Below are 20,277 nucleotides of genomic sequence, written 5' to 3'. Positions count from 1 at the left end.
GTGTTGTTTTGATTTGCATTTCCCTGATGATTAAGGATGCTGAACATTTTTTTCAAGTGCTTCTCAGCCATTGGGTATTACTCAGTTGAGAATTCTTTGTTTAGCTCTGCATCCCATTTTTAATGGGGTTATTTGAATTTCTGGAGTCTAGCTTCTTGGGCTCTTTGTATATATTGGATATTAGTCCCCTATCAGATTTAGGACTGGTAAAAATCCTTTCCCTCTCTATTGGTGGCCTTTTTCTTATTGACAGTATCATTTGCCTTACAGGATTTGTCGATTCTTGATCTTACAGTACAAGCCATTGCTATTCTGTTCAGGAATTTCCCCCCTGTACCCAAATCTTCGAGACTTTTCCCCACTTTCTCCTGTATAAGTTTCAGTGTCTCTGGTTTTATGTGGAGTTCTTTGATCCACTTAAACTTGAGCTTTGTATAAGGAGATAAGAATGGATCCATTCACATTCTTCTACAAGATAACTGCCAGTGGTGCCAGCACCATTTGTTGAAAATGCTGCCTTTTTTCCACTGGATGGTTTTAGCTCCCTTGTCAAGGGATCAAGTGACCATAGGTATTTGGGTTCATTTCTGAGTCTTCAACTCTATTCCATTGATCTACCTGTCTGAGGCTGTACCATTACCATGCAGTTTTTATCACAATTGCTCTGTAGTACAACTTGAAGTCAGGCATGGTGATTCCACCAGAGGTTCTTTTATTGTTGAGAATAGTTTTTGCTATCCTCGGTTTTTGTTATTCCAGATGAATTTGCAAATTGCCCTTTCTAACTCAGTGAAGAATTGAGTTGGAATTTTGATTGGGATTGCATTGAATTTGTAGATTGCTTTTGGCAAGATAGCCATTTTTACTGTACTAATCCTGCCAATCCATGAGCATGGGAGATCTTTCCATCTTCTGAGATATTCTTCGATTTTTTTTCTTCAGAGACTTGAAGTTCTTATCATACAGATCTTTCACTTCCTTAGTTAGGGTCACGCCAAGATATTTTATATTATTTGTGCCTATTGTGAAGGGTGTTGTTTCCCTAATTTCTCTCTCATCCTGTTTATCCTTTGTGGAGAGAAAGGCCACTGATTTATTTGAGTTAATTTTATATCTAACTACTGCACTGAAGCTATTTATCAGGTTTAGGAGTTCTCCTGTGGAATTTTTAGGGTCACTTATATATACTATCATATCATCTGCAAATGATGATATTTTGACTTCTTCTTTTCCAATTTGTATCCCCTTGATCTCCTTTTGTTGTCGAATTGCTCTGGCTAGGACTTCAAGTGCTATATTGAATAGGTAGGGAGAAAGTGGGTAGCCTTGTTTAGTCCCTGATTTTAGTGGGATTGCTTCCAGCTTCTATCCATTTAGTTTGATTTTGGCTACTGGTTTGCTGTAGATTGCTTTTTATCGTGTTTAGGTATGGGCCTTGAATTCCTGATCTTTCCAAGACTTTTATCATGAATGGGTGTTGGATTTTGTCAAATGCTTTCTCAGCATCTAATGAGATGATCATGTGGGTTTTGTCTTTGAATCTTTTTATATAGTGGATTACGTTGTTGGATTTCCGTATATTAAACCATCCCTGCATCCCTGGGATGAAGCCTACTTGGTCATGATGGATGATTGTTTTGATATGTTCTTGGATTCAGTTTGTGGGGATTTTATGGAGTATTTTTGCATCGATATTCGTAAGGGGAATTGGTCTGAAGTTCTCTTTCTTTGTTGGATCTTTGTGTGGTTTATGTATCAGAATAATTGTGGCTTCATAGAATGAATTGGGTAGAGTACCTTCTGTTTCTATTTTGTGGAATAGTTTGAGGAGAGTTGGAACTAGGTCTTCTTTGAAGGTCTGATAGAACTCTGCACTAAACCCATCTGGTCCTGGGCTTTTTTTTTTTTTTTTTTTGGTTGGGAGACTATTAATGACTACTTCTATTTCTTTAGGGGAAACGGGACTGTTTAGATCATTAATCTGATCCTCATTTAACTTTGGTACCTGGTATCTGTCTAGGAAATTGTCCATTTCATCCAGGTTTTCCAGTTTTGTTGAGTATAGCCTTTTGTAGTAGGATCTGATGATGTTTTGGATTTCCTCAGGTTCTGTTGTTATGTCTCCTTTTTCATTTCTGATTTTGTTAATTAGGTGCCCTCTAGTCAGTCTGGCTAAAGGTTTATCTATCTTGTTGATTTTCTCAAAGAACCAGTTCCTGGTTTGGTTGATTCTTTGAATATTTTTTTTTTGTTTCCATTTGGTTGATTTCAGCCCTAAGTTTGAGTATTTCCTGCCATCTACTGGTCTTGGGTGAGTTTGCTTCCTTTTGTTCCAGAGCTTTTAGGTGTGCTGTCAAGCTGCTACTATATGCTCTTTCCAGTTTCTTTTTAGAGGCACTCAGAGCTATGAGTTTTCCTCTTAGGACTGATTTCATTGTGTCCCATAAGTTTGGGTATGTTATGGCTTTGTTTTTATTAAACTCTAAAAAGTCTTTAATTTCTTTCTTTATTTCTTCCTTGACCAAGGTATCATTGAGTAGAGTGCTGTTCAGTTTCCACATGAATTTTGGCTTTCTATTATTTATGCTGTAATTGAAGATCAGCCTTAGTCCGTGATGATCTCATAGGATACATGGGATGATTTCAATATTTTTGTATCTGTTGAGGCCTGTTTTGTGACCGATTATATGGTCAGTTTTGGAGGAGGTACCATAAGGTGCTGAGAAGAAGGTATATCCTTTTGTTTTAGGATAAAATGTTTTGTAGATATCTGTTAAATCCATTTCTTTCATAACTTCTGTTAGTTTCAATGTGTCTCTGTTTAGTTTCTGTTTCCAGGATCTATCCATTGATGAGAGTGGGCTGTTGAAGTCTCGCACTATTATTGTGTGAGTTACAATGTGTACTTTGAGCTTTGCTAAAGTTTCTTTGATGAATATGGCTGCCCTTGCATTTGGAGCATAGATATTCAGAATTGAGAGTTCCTCTTGGAAGATTTTACCTTTGATGAGTATGAAGTGCCCCTCCTTGTCTTTTTTGATAACTTTGGGTTGGAAGTCGACTTTATTAGATATTAGAATGGCTATTCAAGCTTTTTTCTTCAGACCATTTGCTTGGAAAATTGTTTTCCAGCCTTTCATTCTGAGGTAGTGTCTTTTTCCCTGAGATGGGTTTTCAGTAAGCAGCAAAATGTTGGGTCCTGTTTGTGTAGCCAGTCTGTTAGTCTATGTCTTTTTATTGGGGAATTGAGTCCATTGATATTGAAATATTAAGGAAAAGTAATTGTTGTTTCCTGTTATTTTTGTTGTTAAAGTTGTAATTCTGTTCTTGTGGCTGTCTTCTTTTCAGTTTGTTGAAGGATTACTTTCTTGCTCTTTCTAGGGTGTAGTTTCCATCCTTTTGTTGGTGTTTTCCCTTTATTATTCTTTGAAGGGCTGGATTTGTAGAAAGATATTGTGTGAATTTGGTTTTGTCATGGAATACTTTGGTTTTTCCATCTATGGTAATTGAGAATTTGACTGGGTATAGTAGGCTGGGCTGGCATTTGTGTTCTCTTAGTGTCTGTATTACATCTGTCCTTGATTTTCTGGCTTTCATAGTCTCTGGTGAGAAGTCTGGAGTAATTCCTATAGGCCTGCCTTTATATGTTACTTGACCTTTTTCCCTTACTGCTTTTAATATTCTAAATTTATCTAGTGCATGTGTTGTTCTGATTATTATGTGTGGGGAGGAATTTCTTTTCTAGTCCAGTCTATTTGGAGTTCTGTAGGCTTCTTGTATGTTCATGGGCATCTCTTTCTTTAGGTTTGGGAAGTTTTCTTCTGTAATTTTGTTTAAGATATTTTCTGGCCCTTTAAGTTGAAAATCTTCATTCTCATCTACTCCTATTATCCGTAGGTTTGGTTTTCTAATTGTGTCCTGGATTTCCTGGATGTTTTGAGTTAGGATATTTTTGCATTTTCCATTTTCTTTGATTGTTGTGCCCATGTTCTCTATGGAATCTTCTGCACCTGAGATTCTCTCTTCCATCTCTTGTATTCTGTTGCTGATGCTCACATCTATGGTTCCTGATTTCTTTCCTAGGGTTTCTATCTCCAGAGTTGCCTCACTTTGGGTTTTCTCTATTGTTTCTACTTCCATTTTTAGATTTTGGGTGGTTTTGTTCAATTCTACCACCTGTTTGGTTGTGTTTTCCTGTAATTCTTTAAGGGCTTCCACCTGTTTTGCAGTGTTCTCCTGTATTTCTTTAAGTGAGTTATTAATGCCCTTCTTAAAATTCTCTACCACCATCATGAGATATGATTTTAAATCTGAGTCTTGCTTTTCAGGTGTGTTGGGGTATCCAGGGCTCACTGAGGTGGGAGTGCTGCATTCTGGTGATGGTGAGCCGTCTTGGTTTCAGTTAGTAAGATTCTTACGTTTGCCTTTCGCCATCTGGTGATCTCTGGTGTTAGTTGTTATAGCTGTCTCTGGCTGGAGTTTGTTCCTCCTGTGATTCTGTTAGCCTCTGTCAGCACTCCTGGGAGTCCAACTCTCTCCTGAGTCTCAGTGGTCAGAGTACTGCCTGCAGACCACCTCTCCTCTGAGCGCAGGGGTCTGGAGCTCAGATCTGCTTCCTTGCTGAAGATGACTGCCTGAAATGGGGCCTGTCCCAGAAGCTATGTTGCTTCTGCAGTCTGTAGGCTCTCCTGCTCAGACTGGGCTCTGAGGGACCCGGGATACAAGATGGCTCTCTCACCTGCTCAGGTGGTTAGAGCCGTCACTGGTGGCCACCTCTCCTCTGGCAGGGAAGGAGCTCAGGGGTCTGGAGCTCAGATCTGCTTCCTGGCTGAAGATGACGGCCCAAAATGGGGCCTATCCCAGAAGCTATGTTGCTTCTCTCATTCCCTTAGTATTATAACATGATTACACAATGCAAAACCTTATTTTCATTTGTATGATTTTAAATGTAGAATGTTTAGTTGTAGTCAGAAGTAAAAACATTGGTCATTTCTTTCCTTTCCCCTTTCTTCCAGGTATAAACCAAAAAGCAGGTATAAGCCTATTTTCAGGTTGCCAATGACCAGTGGGGCGGACATAACCAGCCTGTCAGCGGTGAACGACTTTTATTCCCGTATCCTTCTTCTCAGTCTGTTGATGTGCCTTGCACCAAGCATGGCTTTTTGGCAAAGCCCTTTCTGGGTATTTGAGAAGCCCGAGGTGTCATGCTGGACATAAAGGTCGGATGAATGGTTCTCCTTGTGGAATGTGGGGTCTTTTGCAGTAATTGTAGGCAGAGTAACCTTATCTTAATAGTTAGAAACTCCCTCAGGGAAGAAGAGCTTGGACAATGGTATAGCAGGACAAGCTCATAAGACTTGTCTGTATTTACTGAGCCATGTGTTGTCATTTAGTGTATTTCTTAGTAGCCTGTCACACTTCAGATAGGCATCCTTGGATTACGTGGACTGGAGTGGCAAAATGCATAGCAGTGGTGGTAAGACAGAGCACTTGCTGTGCTGTGTCTACAGCTTGCGCTGATGAAAGCCATAGAGGGCTGTGCAGGGCCTCACGCAGCTGGGCTCTGTTTTCATCTTTAGCTTACACTATGAGTTCAGTCACTGGGGGGCGTCTCCACTTTGTCTTGTACCATGTGCTCGCCCACTCCCCGTGAGCTCTGCTGCCTCTTCTGCTCCTGCCCGAGCTGGGAGGCGGGTGTGGTAGAGTTGTGCTGAGTATTTTCTCTGAAACTTCAGAAGTTCTTTAGTCCATTCCTGAGTCTTGTGAAGGTCCATTCGTGTGCTCTTAGGTGAGACTGCTGAGAGGACCCTTGACTGACTTCTGCAGACATCGTCCTCACAGCTGGCCGCGACCGGGCTGTTGAAGTTTTTGACCTCAATGCTGGCTGCAGCGCTGCAGTGCTTGCTGAAGTCCATTCCAGGCCTGTTCATCGAATTTGTCAAAATAAAGTGAGTTGGTAGATAGTATACATATTAGCTAAAAACTTTGAGCTGAAAGTGTTTAACAATTATAAATGTAGTATGATGCAATTTTGTAACTATTGCCAGGTCCAATATGAGCTTTTTCTGATAATCAAACTATGCTAAACTTTCTTCTGTAGCTATAGAGATCTCAAAGATTTATTATTTCTTAGTATTTTAAAATTATGTGTGTTTGTGTGTATCTGTGTGGGTGCCAGTGTCCTTGGAGGCCAGAGGTATTGAATTCTCCCGGAGCTGGAGTTAAAGGAGCTTAAAGGTTCCGCTATGTGGGTGATGGAACCAAACTGGGGTCCTCTGTAAGAGCAGTGTGTGGGCCATGTCTCCAGCCAATGCAGATATCTTTTTTTTTCCATTTTTTATTAGGTATTTAACTCATTTACATTTCCAATGCTATACCAAAAGTCCCCCATATCCACCCACCCCCACTCCCCTGCCCACCCACTCCCCCTTTTTGGCCCTGGTATTCCCCTGTACTGGGGCATATAAAGTTTGCAAGTCCAATGGGCCTCTCTTTCCAGTGATGGCCGACTAGGCCATCTTTTGATATATATGCAGCTAGAGTCAAGAGCTCCGGGGTACTGGTTAGCTCATAATGTTGTTCCACCTATAGGGTTGCAGATCCCTTTAGCTCCTTGGCTACTTTCTCTAGCTCCTCCATTGGGAGCCCTATGATCCATCCATTAGCTGACTGTGAGCATCCACTTCTGTGTTTGCTGGGCCCCGGCATAGTCTCACAAGAGACAGCTACAATGCAGATATCTTGACAACATTGCATGGCAGTTTTTGTTGGTTGTCGTTGACTAATTGTGAATCCGTGTAAATATGCTAGCAGTGCATCTGCACGTAAGCTGGGGTCAGTCTGCATGCCCATGTGATGGTGGGAATGAACGACAGTCACGTCCACTGCAGGCTGTGGCAGTCTCTCCCTGAGCTGTTGGATGCAGTTCTCCTCTTTGCCATACTGTGGGCTTTAAAGATGTGCTCAGCTGCATTAGAGGCTGAGGGTAACAGTGTGATGGACCGCGTCCTCTCTTAGGTCTCTGTTGCTGGGATAAATCCCTTAACCAGAAGAAGCTAGGAGAGGAGAGGGTTTATCTCAGCTGAGAGTTTCTAGTCCATCACGGAGGGGAACCGAGGCAGGAACTGACCTAAGGGCCTGAGACAGAAACTGACGCGCACGTTGTGAAGGAGTGCTGTTCACTGGTTTGCTGTTCACTGGTTTGCTTCTCCTTGCTTAGCCTAATTTGTATACAACTCAGAGTTACCTGTCTAGGAGTGGCACCACCCATAGGGGCTGGGCCATCGCATATCAATCATTAATCAAAACATTCCCCACGGACTTGTCTCCGATGGAAGCGTTGTCTTAGCTGAGGCTTCTCTTCCCAGCTAACTCTAGTTTGTGTCAAGATGACAAGACAAAACCAAACAGTAACAAAAACAATCAACAAGGGTAGTCAGTACCTAAAAGAGCATCTAAGACATGAAAAATGCTGATTTTAAAAAGATCTGTGTGTGTTTGTGTGTGAGTGTATGCATGTACCATGCTACACATGTGTTGCAGGATTTTCCCTGTCCAATCACATCAGGGCAGTGGGAGGCTTGTGATTGGACAGGAGAAGGGAGGTGGAGCAAAGAGTTGAGGAGACAGAGAGAGAGGTCTGAGGAGGAGAGGGAGAACCAGGATGGAGGCTGATGTGGTGTTATCAAAAGGTTAGAATAATTGTGCTAAAGCTTTATCATTTTCATTTGACTCTGAAATTTTTGTATTGGTATCTTGTAAATTGTGTTATTATTGATACATAAATCCGATTGGCTAGTTAGGCATTAAGAGTCTTTATTCTACCGGGTAATTAGGTGTTGAGATGGCTAACCAGGAGTGCATGGGGTGTTGCGTGAAAGTGAGAGGAACTTGGGTGCCCCATCCGAGAGATGACCTGGTGGGAGCCATGCGGCCTAGCAGGGATGGCAAGTTGGCAAGCTGAGAGATGGTGCAAATGAGATCACCTGGTGCAGTGGCTAGCTCTAGACATATCCGGCAACACACATGTGGTTAGAGGAAAACCTTGAGTGGCAGTCTTTGACTTCCATCTTACTTGATGCATGGCCTCTCTGCTATTTGCCACTGCACTATGCACTTCAGGTTAGCTGGCCTGCAAAGCTTCCAGGAGATCTGACTCCATCTCATTGTGGGAGATTACAGGCAACTTTCCCCACACCCAGTTCATAGGCTCCAGAGATCTGAACTCAGTCAGTCAAGCTTGCGAGTGTCCTCTGCACTGAGCCATTTTCCTGTCATTTGTTTGTTTGTTTTGTTTTTTACTAACGATGTGATTTTATTTTTGAGACAGTATCTCCTTAAGTAACTCAGTGTTGCCTGGACTTTGTAGTCTTTCAGTGCTAGGGTTGGGATGCTTCCCCATGAGTTACTGGCCAGAAGGCCTCATAGGCCCCAAATAACCCAGGCTGTTGCCATTGCTTTTGACTTCCACCATAGCTAGACAGTGAGACCCATTGCTGAAGACACTACACACTATGACTGTAGGACATTGATAAATCAAGCTGGAACTATCCTGCAAACTAACTTCCTTCCTGCTGGCTACCTATCATAGTAGGTGCTATGTAGGCCACATATCTAGTAGTGGACCCTGCACATTATAATACTCACCACTGGATAAGATGTATTACCTGGTACAGTAGTAGTAGCATTGCTATGGGAGTGACCAACTGCTTTCTGGCTGGATTTGAGGAAGGAATTGAGTCCTGGTCATGTAAACCTGGTCACAGAGCCCATGACTCAGAATGTTATAGGCCCTGGGGGGAAGGAAACTAGCAGGCCATTGTGTTAAATGAACATGTTGTTGAGCTGCCTTCTAAATATTTATGTTTGTACATAGATTAATGATGTTCTAAACCTTGGTCAGAGAAGATTCCTTTTGTGTATATATGTATGCATGTATGTGTTTGGGCTACTGTCAGTGCAGACTTGTGGTTTGTTAAAGTTCTGAGAGCAAGAGGCAGTTGAGTGTTAGCCCCTAAGTAGGACATTTAGAACAAATCTTTCTCCTCCTGCCCTATGGGCTCAGGGGATGGGAAGTTGTGTTGTGAAATGCTGTGCTCTAAATGTGACATGGCCGCTGCTTATAGCAGCTATGGCCACTTGCATAAGATCAAGCCAGTTACTGTATACTCCAGCATGGATGGGAGAGGGACTTGTAAGGCCCTACTCAGGGTGAGGAGCTATTAGCCATCAATGGCTGCTAGAAGGAGGGGATAGTGATTTGTCTGTGGGGTTATAGCTCCTGATAGTTGCCCAGGCTCTGAAGGATGCCGCATAACCATGCACACAGCACGGGCAGCACTAATCCGACCTAGTGGGGCATGAAGAGCAAGAGCATGAAGGTGGAAGGGACCACTGAGAGGGTCGGGAGGAAGTGGAGGGGTTTGGGTTGGATACATATGCATGTGTGCAGTTGTGAAGGAGTGAGTACAGCATTTCTTAGAATGCATCTGTCTTCTTTAAGAGCTCCTTCTTCTTTAGCTGAGACAAAAGTAAGTGTTAGCTGACTTAAACATTTTCAGTAACTCATCTCTTTCATGAGATTAGATTTTATTTCAATCTTGTGTTTAAAATGGTCTTTTCTCTCTTTAAACAATTCATCAAATGTTTAACTTTCATCAAATGGAGTGGGAAGGCAGTTACATCTGTCTTTGTGATTAACTCTTAGTTTAGTATCCACTCCTAGAAGCTTGGTTAAATTTGTGAGTGCTTATATCATCTCCTTCACCTTAACACTGCTTTGTATCTGTGGACACATATGGCCATGCAGGTTTCTGAATATCTATGTTTGCATACTGCTTAGTAACTTAAAATATCTGTGTTGGTACTCTGATTGCTATTCTCCCTGTACAGATAGGCACAAAGCAAGCAAGGTTCTTGTGGCAGAGGAACTCATAATCTCATCAAAGGGTGTATAATTACACAGACTCTGATTAAACACATGTGGACAAAGGGTAGAGAAAGTAGGAGTATGTTCACAGGACCAGAGTGCAGGAAGTAGACACTGGGTGTTATGTTCTGATGGTGAAGCAAAGGGAGGAATGGACAATAGATACTGACTGAAACAGAAACATTCCCAGGTATAAATGGTGGAACCTGATCAGGACCTTGAGATTTACTCTGGGGATGGCGGCAGTCATTGCAGAGTTGGAGTGCGAACAAGATTCAGGCATTGTGTATGAGCTTGTGGTTTGTAGCAGCTATGGACCAGCTGTTAGTTTGGCTCAGCTATTAGACACTAGTAGCAAGGATGTTAGAGGGAGGGCACGAAGCACAGTGACTGAACTTTGCATCTCATTCTCTTTGGGGGTGGAGTCTGAGCTTGCTGTTTGCACAGGATGCTGCCCTTGAGGTGGAGCGGAGCTGTCACTGCTGAGTGGGAGTGTATGTGGGATTACTGGACTTCCCCTGGAGGCCTGGACCTGCTGTTACCTGGTTGCTTCTTAGTCACTGTTTGCTTTCTGTGGTGTGCTCTGAGGTGCTGGAGTAACCTCATGAGATGCCTGTTTGCTCTGCTAGTGTCATGAGCATGGCATGCCAGGAAGGGACAGGAGTGTATGATGCATGTGGTCCTGCTTGTGGTGTGGGACAAGGAATCCTTGCTCTCAGCTTCCCTGCTGTACCACAACAAACGGTGCTCTGCACTCTGGCAGAAGCAGCTCATTCCTCCACCAACAGTGGAACTCAGTGTTTCATTTCCTATACATAGAACTAGCATCGTTTTGACTTTTGCAGTATCCACTGGCCTGGCTCTCTTCCCTTGGGTAGTTTCACAGGCCTACCCTACCCCCAACCCCCAGGCCTGCCTCCTCCAAGCTAAGAGGGTTCACCAGGAGCTGAACCAACCCTGCTTCAAGTCTCCCGGGACACACTCAGTCAGGGTGCTTATCCCTCCTTTAGCAGCTAAGCACTTTGCGTAGCCCCTCCTCAGAAGATACATCCTCGGCTCACAAGTCCACCATGGTTCTTATGACAGGGCTGAGATGGGGACAGCAGACTATGGGCTGTGCACAGAGTTAGGGAAACCTGTTGTTGCCTACAGGCAGAGCCAGTGCTGGCCAGGCAGGCAGTAGACTCTGGATTCGGTGTGTTGTCAGATAGTAGATATAGCCTGAAGATGACATTTTTTTCATAGGACACTGGGACAGTGGCAGGCTCTGAAATAGGGTTGTGTCTGCATCAGTGTCAAAGTGGTTCTGAGAGGATTTGGTGATGCTGCCCCATATTATAGGGCAGGCCTGCAGGCCTTCAAGGGTGTGAGGAAGCATGGCCTGGCTCGTTCCCTTCCTGGGTGATGGCTCAAGGCATGCTTTTCTCTGAGGACTCGTCCCATGGAATGTGTCTGCCTGAGGCTTGAAGGCTATTGCATGCTTCTGTGCAGTGACTGCTGTGTGCTCAAGTGCCTACCCATGTAGCCTCGTGGACTGACAATCCTTTGAGAGCCACTGTAGTGTGCTCTTAAATGGGAGGTGTTATGTTAGGAAAAACAGTTCTTTTTTTATTTTTAATGGGGAAATAACTGGTTTAACTTCCCGAAAGTAAACATATGATGGAATGCAGGGAGAGAGTATGAGGTCACTGAGGCTGGCACCATATTTAGTGGCTTGTTTTCTGAAGATGCCTCTTAAATTTTCATACATGGACACAGAGTACATCAGAGCAGCCAGACTCACCACAGCCATGTGGGTGCTGTGGTTTATGAGGCCCTTCAAGTCCAAGCACAGACACATCTAGGTCATACTTGACCCAAATATCACATTTCACTAAGTATAAAGTAGGCCAGTTCTCACTCTGTGAAGCTTAGGACTTAAAGTGGTCACTCCAGTCAGGGCCAGTGAGGCCTCTCTTGAGTGTTCCCATGTACCACCTACAGCCAAGTTCTAAGGATGCCTTCCAGTGTTAAGCTGGGCAAGTAGGCTTTAATTCACTGTTCTTCTATATTTATAAGAACTCCCCTGATCTAGGTTGATGGCCAGACTTTTCTATTGCTGTGTATTATATCATAAAATTATTTATTTTTAGATTGAAAATATTGTCTTAATGTATGTTGGTATCTTAGAATTATATCAGATATTTCTTCTTTATTTAAAAAGTGTTCTAAGAACACTTAACAAGTATTTTAGTTTCCTTAATGTTGCTATGGATAAAATACTGATAATTACAACTTAGGGGAAGAAAAGATTTATTTGGGTTATACTTCCAGACACTGTCCATCATTGAGAGAAGGCAGGAACTCATGGGTGAACCTGAGGCAGGCCTGCTTATTCCACACAGCCTTACTCTTGACCAGGAAACTCATTAAATCAGCCAAGAAAGTCAGTAGAAACCATGGTGGAGTATTTCTTGGTGGAGTATTTCTTAATGGAGTATAGGCACTCTCATGCTTAGCCAGTTTTCTTACATAGCCCAGGACTACATGCCCTGTGAATGGTACTGTCTACAGCAAGCTGGGCTCTCCTCTACCAATTATCAATCAAGACACGTCACAGGACAATCTGTTCTGGGCAGTCCTTCAGTTAGGCTTTGCTTCGAGATAGCTCTAGGTTTAACTAAAGTGAGCTTCACAGCTATGATACCACCATGGATCTGATTTCTTGACTATAAATGGAGACTGAGTGGTTTGTTTGCTAAAAGGATGAAGGGCTAAAGAAGTGTACGAATGCTGTCTGGCACAGTTAATCCTTAGAGTGTGGCTTGTTACCACTGAACCTACTGTAAGCTTTAATTTCCTGTTTGTAAATGAAGAATGACTTCTAGGTCCATCTTATATTTAGTTTGTTATAGTATTTCAAGTAGTCTTATGAATTACAGTGTGTTTGAAGAATGTTTTGAGCTAAATGGCTTCTCTGGTGGTGCTCAGTTGTTTTACACAGCCATCTTTCTTCTGGGAGACCACCAGAGTCATCAAATATCAACGCCCAGACTTGCTGAGTCTTTACTCCTAGTGACTTGCCGAGTCCTGTGGTACATAGTCATGTGTTTGATTGCCAAGGTGCAGCTCGGTGTTCTTGACATATGACAACTGCAAGTGGCTCAGTGCTCTTCGTGCCATGGGTGGCATCCAGATAATTTATTGAATAAAGATTATGATCAATATGTGCTGTTTTGCAAACATGTTGGTGAGAAAACATGCTGGTGTACAGACATGCTGGTGTGTAAACATGCTGGTGTGCAAATTTACTGGTGTGTAAATATGATGGTGTGCAAATATCTTAGTCTTTTATCTGTTGCTGTTTTCTAGTTCTGTGGTTCTCAGTGGCATTGAGTGTGGTAAGCACGCAGTCGATATTAAGGTTAGAGTGTTCTTGCTTAGTTACCCTGCTAGCTGGCGTTGTTCAGCCTGGGGTTGTATTCTGAGAATCACATCATTAGTCACAGAGCACAGTTACGTAGGCTGAGATACTTGACATCAACCTTGTTGCACGTGCACTCTGTTATCTACATAGGTGGTTGTGCTATTCATGGCTACATGGAAGGTTTAAGTCCTACTCTAAAGCTATCAATTTAAGAAAGGTTATGTTGACTTCTGGGTTTAGATTCCAGTATTGTTAGGTGTCAGTAGTCTTTACAAGTTTATCTTAGGGTCTGGGAGATGGCTTACCAGGTAAAGGTGCTTGAGGTTAAGCCTGAGGAAGATGTGAGTCTGATCCCAAGGCCCTGCATGGTGGAGAAAGAGAACCAACTCCTGCCAGGTATCAGAGGGATGACTATACATGCACTGTGGCGTGCGTCCCCTCCCAAATTAAGTAAGATGTTCAGAAAGCTCTTACCTTTTGATTTTCCCTATCTGATTACAGGGATCATCCTTTGTAGCCCAGCATTCCCTGGCATATAATCTTTTCCTGACGGCAGCTGTTGGTGATGGGATTCGACTGTGGGACTTGAGGAACTTGAGGTAAGGCCAGCCTGCATCACGGCACTGCCCTGAGGGAAATTGGAGCTGAGCTGGGGATGCAACCTGACCCTTGTTACAGAGAACACAAGGCTGTGACTAGTCTCTAAGCTCTGGAGAAGACTGCCTCCTATACAGATTTGACGCAGTCACTTTGGGATGGTGGAGCATGGGTGCTAGTCTGTTCTCTGAGGGCCACCACATGCAGCTTCTGAGAGTCAGAGATGTGAGAGGTGGCGATTACACTATAGCTACAGCCATGCCAGACCCGGATGTGGTACTTGCTAAGTTGGAGGTACTCAGTCCTCTTATTAGAGTCCTACACCTCCCCTAAAGCTGTGGGCTCTTTCTCTATATCATTTGGGATTTTATAAAATCGGTTTGAAAAATTTATAATATCCAGAAAATGCTTATTTAACATTTCTCCTACATAAAGGTGAATTCACCCTTAGTTTTGTCATCTGTAGGAATTTATTAATTTTGAAAAAAAAAGAGTTTAAATTATTTTAAAGATCCCTTAACTCTATACCATTTAATAATTCTCAATATGAAGTTTTTTTCAAGGATGTAGTTCAGTGGTAGAGTGTCTAGGATGGAAAAAGTTGTGGGTTTGAGTCTCAGCACATACATAGACATCCAAGAAAGCTTTGGTTTTGTAGATAGTAGCTTGTTGATTTTGTAAAGGGAGATGTGTTGGTATTTTTTAATTTGTCTTAAGCTGTAGCAAGCACTTTCTGCCCAGCTGTTTCTCTGTCCCCTTGCAGGTGTGTGCGCTGCTTTGAGGGGCATCCAAACCGCTCTTACCCTTGTGGAGTTGCTTTTAGTCCTTGTGGAAGGCTCATGGCTTGTGGTGCGGAGGACAGACATGTATGTATGTGTGCCTGCTCTGTAGGGTTTCTAGGTGGTGGTATCAAAAAGACCTTGAGCCCCATTGAGTACTGGGATAAAAATCTGTTTCATGTCTGACAGTATTTGAAGGCAGTTACCCAGCATTAGAAGTCCATAATAGTAAGCTGTGATTGCGAACGGCTCATTTTTACTGAGTCACAATACACTCTCACATGTATCACTCATTTCTCCATGTATTAGTCATCCCAGACATGGGTACATGCTCCATGAACGACTGTAATGTGTGGTGTAGGAGCGACAAGGTGATGGCATCAAGTGTTACACTTCAGTGCAGCTCATGTGTAACAAGGCATTCCCTGTCTCAGAGAACTGCATGCTTCTCCCTGTGTAGTTGCCTCTCTTCCTCTCCACCTTTCCTCTATGCCAGATCCATATCTCCTGCAGATTGGGAACTCAGAGATCTTAGAGTGTCCCAGGACTGTGCAACACATTGCCACATAGCTGGAGGCTAAGCCCACAGAGGAGGCCAGCTCTCTCATGAGACCTCTCATAGTTTCCTTGGCTGGAAACTATGCTGCCCCTCCCTCCTCCTCCACTGTGTGCCTCAAATTGCTTTATCTGAAAGGTCACTTGATGGTCACTTGTCTCCTATAAAGTGTCCTCATAAAGTTCCATATTGAGGGTCACATGAGGCACCAAGATGGTGGTACCTAAGCAAGAACCTGGGTCTGAGCTGAGGGATGCTTATGAGGTACTGGTGCAGGGTAGTGCAGGTGCCAGCATTCCTGGTTCTAACCCAGCCCCTAACATAGTCTCCAAAACATGCTCAGGCTCCCATGGGAGAAGAAAGAGACTACTGTCAGCAAGCAGGACAGAACATCAGGATGGCAAGATACGTGCATTTCTTCTTGAGGAGATGCAAATTAAGATCAATGATCACTGAAATCATGGAGAAAAAAAAAAAAGAACAGCTTAGAAAAGACACAACATAAGTAAAGGCACTTTATCCACCATTCATTAGTGTCTCTGGAATACAGCCAAACTAGTTTCAAAACAATGGCAAACTTTACTAGGAAGCTTTGAAGACTTATGCATCATTGACTATACTTTTGTTTGAGGTTACCATCATTTCTTACAAGCCCTTTGTGATTGACACTTTGCATTCAAGTAACATAAGCAAAGAAAAGTGTTTTTCTGAGACGGTCCCTGGTTGACTTCCTATGTGGTGTTTTATATCCTAGCGCTGTGGCTTTTTACAGAAACGAGTGTTTGGCAGTTAAGCAGCACAGGATCCCACTGTCACAGAAAGGAAGGGATCCAGCGCATTGGTTGTTCTTTTATCACGTTAGAATGGAGTGATGGTCATTGTTCTGCTTTTCAGACAGCATTTAGAGCAGCAATGCTAAACCTGTAGGCTGAAAGATATCTTGCATATCAGGTATTTGTGTTACAGTTCATAACTAGCAAAATTACAGTTATGAAGTAGTAACAAAATAATTTGTGGTTAAGGGGTCACTACAATATGAGGAACCATATTAAAGGGTCATAGCATTAGGAAGGTTGAGAATCAACCTTCAAATCAGTGGATTTGTAGTCTTTTATTATGTATATCTGTATGTTCTATATGAAAAAACATATGCAAAAACCGTGCCTGAAGATTAACAAAAGAATCACTGGAGGTTTAAGTGAGAAGAATGGACTTTTTTTTTTTTTTCAATAAGGACAAGAGCATTGGCCAAAGAGTAAAAAGTAACTCTGTATTTCTTTCTTTTCTTTTTTTTTTGATTTATTATTATATCTAATTACACTGTATCTGTCTTCAGACACACCAGAAGAGGGCATTAGATCTCATTACAGATGGTTGTGAGCCACCATGTGGTTGCTGGGATTTGAATTCAGGACCTTCGGAAGAGCGGTTGGTGCTCTTACCCGCTGAGCCATCTCTGTATACAGCCCCAACTCTGTATTTCTTTCACCTGGTATATAGCAGATACTCAGTAATACATAAATGTAAAGCAAGTATATATCTTTTTACTTGTAAATTGTCCTCACTGAACAATTTAAACATTTACCACATCTGTTTGTGATGTATCCAAAACTACAATGATTCAGTCTCCTCAAGAAGCATAGACATCTAAAGAGAAGAACCCACAGCACCTTCCTGTTTGGAGGATGCTGAGACGTCCTTGAGGTTGTTTAAAATAGGACCTAGCTATATAGCTCAGGTTAATCCTCCTGCCTCAGTCCCCCAGCCGCTTTGTTCTCACAAGATACAAATCAGAAGTGTCCAGAGTCCAGAGGGATGCAACTCACCCTCTGATCATGGTATTCACCCACTCCTGCAGGTCCCATTGTAAAGAACCCCACTTGAATGAGGGACTCATATCCAGCATAGTTTTCCATAGAAAGGAATTCCCTCCATAATCTCTGCCAAAATTCACCCCCCCCAAGAAAAAGTAAATGGAAAGGACTAGTTTTATAGAATGAAAATGGAGAAATATTTCAAGAGTTCCTTTGTAGGAAAGTGGCAGGTTCAGGGAATTTTTAATTGACTCTTAAAGACTAGCAATATTCAATAATATCCATTTCAAATCATAAATATCTAAAGAATGTATTCTGATTATTCTTTTTCAGTGAATGTAATTGATATGAAAAACTTTGTAATCTTTCAGAGAAAAGCTTCATTTAGCTTATGAATATCAATGAATAATTTTGAAGTGAAATAGGAACAAATAGAACCCAACATGTTGATAGCATTGTATCACACCAAGATGGGTTTATGTCAAGAAATGCAAAAAGATCAAATACTAAGAAATCTACTAGTAAAAACTTATGCATTAATAACCAACATTAAAAATAGAATTATTTAAGCATCTCTATAGATGCAGAAATGTCATTTTAGTGGAATCGTATATTTATTCATAAATCCTCCAGTAGAATCAAATCTATTAATATTCTCTTAAAATGACAAAATGTTTATCTTAGCTTAAAACTAGCATGTTCCTAAGGAAAAACAGAGGTAGTGCCTGGATAGGAGTGTTAAAGGCTGTCACTGTTTAGCAGGGTGTCAGAGGCACTTGCCTGTTCTTTTAGACAAGGAAACTCATGGATGCCATTATGAAAAGGCACAGTGAATTCATCTTTATTTGTAGAAGAAAAATTGTTTATCTAGAAAATCCAGAAGAAGTAATGACTATTATGAACAAGAAAGAAAAGGAAGTATTAACTTGAAGAAAAGTTTATTTTGCTCCACAGTAGACTTAAAGAAACTTGGTCTTAGATAGAAAGATTCTGAACTCTAACAAACCAATAGTCATCTGGTTTGACTGATCAGTTACTTGTGAAAAGCATTTAGGTGGGAGAGCTTGTCCCAACCATTATGGTGACACTAGGGAGCCTTTAAGAGTAAATCAGAGGATTGTTTCCAAATAAAAGAGTGAACAGATTTTCCACATCCCACATGGACAGTATTAAAAGAACGCCATTCCAACGGTCTTATTCAACATCATACTCTGGTCTCTGGATGCTATCCCAGCTCACAGACACCAAATAACTCTGGTAAACAGGTGGGTCAGCTCTGTATCAGATGTGAGGAGAGCCAGGGATACAGGAGCCAAATGATAGGAAAAAGTATGAGGGTGTTATGGACACACAGGACACACAGTTCTTGTTCATAGAAAGAACAAGAACAAGGCCATGAAAGAAGCCATATGATGAGGCTATCGGAGAGAAGCAGAGGGTATCATAGTCCCTATGGTCACATAGGGAAGTCATAATAGAGAAGCAGGAAGCTAGGCTGGGCATATAAGCCATTGAGACAGCATCAAGGGCTGGAGAGATGGCTCAGTGGTTAAGAATACTGACTGCTTTTCCAGAGGTCCTGAGTTCAATTCCCAGCAACCTCATGGTGGCTCACAACCATTTGTAATGGGATCTGATGCCCTCTTCTGGCGTGTCTGAAGATAGCAACAACATACTCATAAATAAATCTTAGAAAAAAGAGACACCATCAAAGTACACTGGCCAGGGGAGAAGTAGGTAGGGGTCAAAGAAAGAACTACAGCTGATTTTTAAGACACATTGCTTAAAAAAAATCTGTATGCCTAAGATAATAGCTAGAACCATAAAACTAATAGCCAAAGACAAAAATAGAACCAGCACACTAAACCAGGTTGGTCTGCAGGACAATGACGGCACAGTCCCCATGTTAAGGCTTATTTCCCAGATTGGACTCCTGAAGAATGATGACAGCACAGTCCCCATGTCAAGGCTTAATATTTTTTTAAGGGCAGGAGTGATATTTATCTGGTCTTTACTGTGGGCTGCATGTCTAGTTAGCCAGGTATCCTACTTGATGACGGAAAGCTGTCTTTCAGAGAATTCTGGACAAGTAGGGATGAATGGTAGAGTTAGAGAATTCTCTTTGAAGTCTTAAATGAAGGAAGGGATTTAGGCAAATGTCAAAGACTGATGGCCCAAAAGTGGCTTGAATACACACTTCTCTGTATGGTCATCAGGTATATGCAAAAGGGCTATGCCATCAATACAAAGGAAAAGCAAACAGAACCACTAGGAGACACCACTTGACACACGTCAAAAAGACCAGGGGCATGTCTGGAGAGGTGGCTCAGACCTTCTTAACAATCAAAAGGACAAAGTGTAGATGGGACTGGAGAAGAGGCTCAGCTGTTAAGAGTGTGGGCTCCTCGTGGTTCCTAGCAGCTATGATGGGTGATGCACAACTGCCTGTTACTTCAGTCCTAGGGTATTTGGACATTCTGTTCTGGCCTCCGTGAGCATCTTCACTCATGTGCATCTATCTCTCGATAGATGTGTACACATACACAACTAAAAATAAAATACTTCATAAAGATGGGTGATGACAAATGCGGGTGAGGATGTAGAATATTGGAATCTTACACATTGTTGCCAGAGATGTATGCAGACAGTATGGTGTGCCCTCAAAAAAACAAAAACAAAGCACGGTCCTCCCTCCAAATCTACCCTGTTATTCAGCAATGTCACTACTGGGCCTTTATTTAAAGAATTGGAATCAACAGCTCCAAGAGATCATTGTATCTCAGTGCTTATGGCAACATTGTCACACCTGTGAAGATACAAGTACCCACCGGCAGGCAGAGATAGGGGCCCTGCCCCAAATAATGCTGGCTTGGCCTGGCAGTGTCAGACTTGGAGCAGCAGCTGCCTAAGATACACAGAGATGAGGAAAAGTATACTTTCTAAACAAGAAAAACAGACATTTTATTTCTGTACTTTACTTTAAAATGTAGCAAAACTCCATTTGTAGACTTTACTTCAGAACCACCATGTAGCTACTGATAGAGCAAGCCACTAGGAAGTTTTATACCTGAAGAGCTTTTTTCCATGGGAACAGGAGTCAGTTCCAAGAGGATACTTGTTAAATGGCTGTTTCTTTTATTAGCAGCAGACTTTTAGAGAGCGCCTTTGACACATCCACAGCATCCCAATAGGATAGA

At 42.2% G+C, this 20,277-nt stretch overlaps 1 protein-coding gene across 16 annotated transcripts in view; it reads left to right on the top strand.

Annotated features, from left to right (window-relative positions):
* Wdr27 (WD repeat domain 27) overlaps window positions 1-20,277 on the top strand; it is a 158,431-nt gene that overhangs the window by 45,709 nt on the left and 92,445 nt on the right. For 10 of the 16 annotated variants that reach the window (XR_001782112.2, XM_006524929.4, XM_011246612.3 and 7 more), the window contains 4 exons: window positions 5,016-5,113; window positions 5,827-5,948; window positions 13,836-13,933; window positions 14,695-14,797. Coding sequence is in view for 11 of the 16 variants with exons in the window: in XM_006524929.4 (XP_006524992.1) it covers window positions 5,016-5,113; window positions 5,827-5,948; window positions 13,836-13,933; window positions 14,695-14,797 (421 nt within the window). In the remaining 5 variants the exon portion in view is untranslated. Of the gene's footprint in view, window positions 1-4,328; window positions 4,372-5,015; window positions 5,114-5,826; window positions 5,949-13,835; window positions 13,934-14,694; window positions 14,798-20,277 lie in introns of those variants that run through there. The other 6 variants (NM_175173.3, XR_003952182.1, XM_011246616.2 and 3 more) reach the window with 6 other exon arrangements.

The sequence above is a fragment of the Mus musculus genome, chromosome 17 (assembly GCF_000001635.26).
Source record: "Mus musculus strain C57BL/6J chromosome 17, GRCm38.p6 C57BL/6J".
Classification (NCBI taxonomy): domain Eukaryota; kingdom Metazoa; phylum Chordata; class Mammalia; order Rodentia; family Muridae; genus Mus; species Mus musculus.
This window is presented reverse-complemented; position numbering and strand designations above follow the sequence as displayed.